The sequence below is a fragment of the Coenobita brevimanus genome, chromosome 56 (genome assembly GCF_032717465.1).
Source record: "Coenobita brevimanus isolate Jiangsu-jjx chromosome 56, ASM3271746v2, whole genome shotgun sequence".
Classification (NCBI taxonomy): Eukaryota; Metazoa; Arthropoda; class Malacostraca; order Decapoda; family Coenobitidae; genus Coenobita; species Coenobita brevimanus.
Genome location: NC_137009.1, coordinates 14,388,985 through 14,393,274, shown reverse-complemented (window position 1 = coordinate 14,393,274; position 4,290 = coordinate 14,388,985). Strand labels below are relative to the sequence as shown.

Genomic DNA, 4,290 nt, shown 5'->3' with positions numbered 1-4,290 from the left:
TGGCAAGTGAATTGCTAGTGGAGTACAAAATATGGACCACACTGTGTAAGGACTCCGCTTTGTAGATTACTCTTTTAGCCTCCAAACCAATAGATTCAGCTTACGAAAACCACTTGGTGCTGAAGCCATTGCTGGAGACTGTACTTATCCCCTCTTGTTCAACAGTTCATTATTAAGCTGAATAAAATAGTCCGGTAATGGTAAGACAATGTGAAAATGATGGGCTCAGGCTGATGAAGTGAATGGCTTTCGCATTCTGATGTTGTCATAGCCAGGCTATTGTACTCTTCTTAGGCAAGACCTCCCTCTTCTCTCTCTTTCTCTCCCCACAGTACATTACGTGTATGTTGCACCTCCATTCATACCTGAAAGGGATCCAAGTCAGCCAAAACTGTTAACAATCTTTCAACGGAGGTATCACAAGTTTCATGATGCCTTTCAGTTATTCAGCTGTATGTAGGTCATGAAGTGTTTGTCAGAAATTGAACATTGCTTTTATTATCTTTCCATTGAAACTAGAGTAAAACCACTTAAAAATGATTAGGAAGCTTTAGAAAATCTCACCTAAATGAAGGGGTAATCAAATATATACAAGGAGCAGTAAAAGCTTTTCTGTTAGTCTATTATTTATTTATTTATTTACTTATTTACTTTTATTTTTACTTCTTATTCTAGCTAATAAAATTATCTCCAACATTTTCCTGTTAGAGAATATTCTTCTTTACATAACTAATTCGGTACGATGAAACCTTCTTTATATACTATTCTTGCAGACAAAAAAAATTAACAAATCTTATTAGAGTGCACCAGTAGCGGAGGCATTAATGAGGGTTGCATCAAATCCCTCCAGTAAATCAATCTTGAAACATGAATAAAATCGCCGAGAGAGAGAGAGAGAGAGAGAGAGAGAGAGAGAGAGAGAGAGAGAGAGAGAGAGAGAGAGAGAGAGAGAGAGAGAGAGAGAGAGAGAATAGAATAAAACGTTCATTTTAGTTAAGGCATTATACGTTTAATATTTTCAGGTAAATGAGATGTGCAGGGTCAATAGCAGCTCCAGAAACAACAGCAACAGCCCGCACCCGTGGCCGAGGAAGAACAAGAAGAAAGCTCCCTGCAGGTGATTCAAGGTGAACACAACCTGGACAAGAAGAGAAAGGACACCATGTAAAGGGAAGGAAATACTAAGGAATTAAAATATACACGGCTGTTTTAGGCATCATTTCACAGCTACACAATACTCTGAGCCACTAGCTTAACAGCAGCCATTCACTTTCAGATTATCATCCAAGTTGCAATATTTACGAATACATATGAACTTAGTGTATGACGTAGGTCACCATTCTGTAAACAGCACGATAATTACCATTTCAATTAGTGCCGATGTTATGAAAGGATGTGGATCTAATGCCATCTTGACTGGCGCAGGTAGTGACGTTTTTACAAAAAAAAAATATTTTTCTTAATCCTTTGTCAGGCAGGAAATTTTCTCAGTTGAGTAAAGTAATATATAAGTAGCCAGAAAAAATTATAAAGACAACAACGTACCGTATAGTGAGAGTAATCCTCAATCCCCCCCCCCCTCTCTCTCTCTCTCTCTCTCTCATCTAAATCTTACAAGCCTGGTGTCCTTCTCAACGGCTGTGTCCTCCTGCTCCTGTGATGACTTCTGGTCCTGGTATTCCTTCACATACAGGGCGTTCAGGTCATATAGCCACTTGTTGATTAAGCCAGCCTCCACACACCGCCACATCACCGCGTTGAAGTTCTTCAGATAAGGTGCACCCTGAACCAAACAGCAAAATAATCTGAAGAATGTAAGTCAGTGCACAGATTCTGTTAGCTTTTACAGAGTTTAATATGTGTATTCATATACCATAGAGTCACCTGGGCCAGCCATGCACACCTGTAATTTTGAATGGTAACTCACATACTACTTTTTTCTTAGTTCCTTCCAGCTGCTGTCAAAACCACATTATAATCTTAACCACCCGCAAATAAGAAACGGTCCCTCCTGCCTCCCACTAAAAAGCATTCACATCAAGCAACCTTTCCTTTTCTCGTTTCTTCTACCTTCTATATTGCATATTAACAATATATACGTTACAAGGTATTACGTAGTGTGTTATGATATTTTAGTGTCCTGACATCGTTTGGTCATGCCTAGCTGGCGTACCTATGACAGCATGTAGTAACAAATTTTATATTTTGTTATAATCAATTAATACATGGTATTCATCACAATATAGTATAGACAAAATAATATTGCAGAATGATAACATACTGTATAGAGTAAATAAATGGTAAAGTGGAATAAAGAAACTTGCATTGTAGTGATAATGTACAGTATATACAGTAATCCCTTCAAGACCTGGACGGCCAAGTCCCGGACACTCCAAGTCCCGAACATTTTGGGCTCGGGTCTTTGGACACCAATAATGGCCAAAAAACGTAAAAAAAAAAAAAATAAATAAAAAGCCAATATGTGTTCATCCCCACTTTAAATATGCCGCACAGTGACGAACAGCTGTATTTTGGCATGTAGTTCCTTCAACGTCCGTTAGAGCCCCCCCACATCCTCCCCAGTTCTCGCCTACCTACCGTCGTGACTGCATGCTTGTCGCCATGGCTGCACACGTGCTAGTTTTTGTGAATAAACAGTGATAAACTGCAATACCTCGCCACTAGACCCCATGGGAATTTACAGTGTTGTGCAGTGATAAGAACTGAGAATTCAGATTGCAAAGGATTAAGTGCAGAGTGCAACACTGGCATGTTGCAACTGGTGTGGCGCATGTCAGAACAGAATGTGCAGTGTTAAACAATTATAATTCACTGTGCAAAGGATTAAGTGTACGTGCTTCAAGTGCACCTTTGCCACTCTCAGAGCCATAGAGGAGGCTGGTTAATCTTCGTGACGGCCACGGATGCGTCGTATGTACCCTGTACACTGTTAAATATTTTCCATACTGACTTCTGATTTCTCATTCTCTGGTTCCTTTCATTTATTTCATGGCTTCTGTCCCTTTTTTGTGTGCATAGGGTCTTAAATAGATCCTGTGCATGTCCAGTAGTGAGTTATTTAGGTGGCTTTCAAAGTTAGGTTGGGTTGAGGTCTATAAATACCAGTCCACGAGTATTTTTCCCAAGTTCCGGACAAAATCAAGTCCCGGACATGCTTTGGCCCCATAACATCGGATCTTAGAGGGATTACTGTATGAAGTTATACAATGGTAATAAAATGGTAGTAACATGCCAAGACTATAGTAAGAATCAGTCATATGAAATGTACTTAATCTATCTATCTATCTCTCTGTCGATATATATACATTATATCATCATCATCAGCCATAACTAGTCCACTGCTGAACAAAGGCCTACCCCAACCTTTTCCACAAATTCCTTGACTGAGCCAATCTTTGCCACGTTTTCCCTGCAAATTTCTCTATCTCATCTCACCATCTCCTGTCTGGCCTTTTTCTGCTATGCTTGCAATATCTTGGTGTCCAGTCAGTCAGCCTCTTGCTCCATCGGTTATCCCTTCGTCTTGCTATCCTGCCCACCTCCATTTCTGTTCTTTTAAAACTTCTATAATATCTTTGACTTTAGTCTGCTCTCTCACCCAGATTGATCTTTTCCTGTCTCTTAAATATATTCCCACCACTGACATTTCCATTGCTCTCTGAGAACGAATTAATTTTTTTCCCATTGATTTTGTCAGTTTCCAGGTCTCACAACCATACGTCATAGCTGAAATTATACATTCGGTCTATACTTTTAGTTCATACAAACTGGCATGCTACATTTCATAACGTCTCTATGTTTAACGAAAGTTTTCCATCCAACTGTAATGCGTCTTTTTATTTCGCTATCATGATCTTTCGTTAATTTTAGTACTTGTCCGAAGTAGGTGTGCTCCTCAATTTCTTAAAGAATTTCATCGCATATTCTGATGACGCTCTTTGGATTTTGTGGATTAAACATTAGTTTTACTCCGGTTCATCTTCAGTCCTACTTTCAGAGTTTCTCTGTTCAGGTCATTTAACATTTCTTGCAATGCCACCGCTGTTTCTGAGATTAGGACAATGTCATCTGCAAATCTTAAATGGTTTAGTTTTTCTCCATCTATGTTCACTCCTTTGTTTTCCCAGTCTAGCTTTCTGAAAATACTTTCTAGGCATGCTGTAAATAATTTTGGTGAAATTATATCTCCCTGATACACGCACTTCTCAATCTTAATTTTTTCTGAGTCCTCATGTAATCTAACTGTAGCAGTTCCCTCTTCGAGCAGTT

General features: G+C 39.1%; 1 protein-coding gene across 1 annotated transcript; it reads right to left on the bottom strand.

Annotated features, from left to right (window-relative positions):
• Positions 1-1,018: 1,018 nt before the first annotated feature.
• Positions 1,019-2,624, bottom strand: LOC145401651 (uncharacterized). The gene is made up of 3 exons (XM_080273842.1): positions 2,599-2,624; positions 1,616-1,805; positions 1,019-1,138 (listed from the first exon to the last, which is right to left on the bottom strand). Exons 1-3 carry the CDS (start codon positions 2,622-2,624, stop codon positions 1,019-1,021), a joined length of 336 nt encoding a protein of 111 aa, XP_080129968.1.
• Positions 2,625-4,290: the final 1,666 nt, after the last annotated feature.

Coding starts and splice junctions, on each gene's coding strand:
- LOC145401651 (XM_080273842.1), bottom strand. CDS start 2,624: ATGGCGACAAGCATGCAGTCACGACG. Junction 1,806..2,598: donor ACAAGCATGCAGTCACGACG/GTAGGTAGGCGA, acceptor TACATTCTTCAG/ATTATTTTGCTGTTTGGTTC. Junction 1,139..1,615: donor TTGAGAAGGACACCAGGCTT/GTAAGATTTAGA, acceptor CTTCTTGTCCAG/GTTGTGTTCACCTTGAATCA.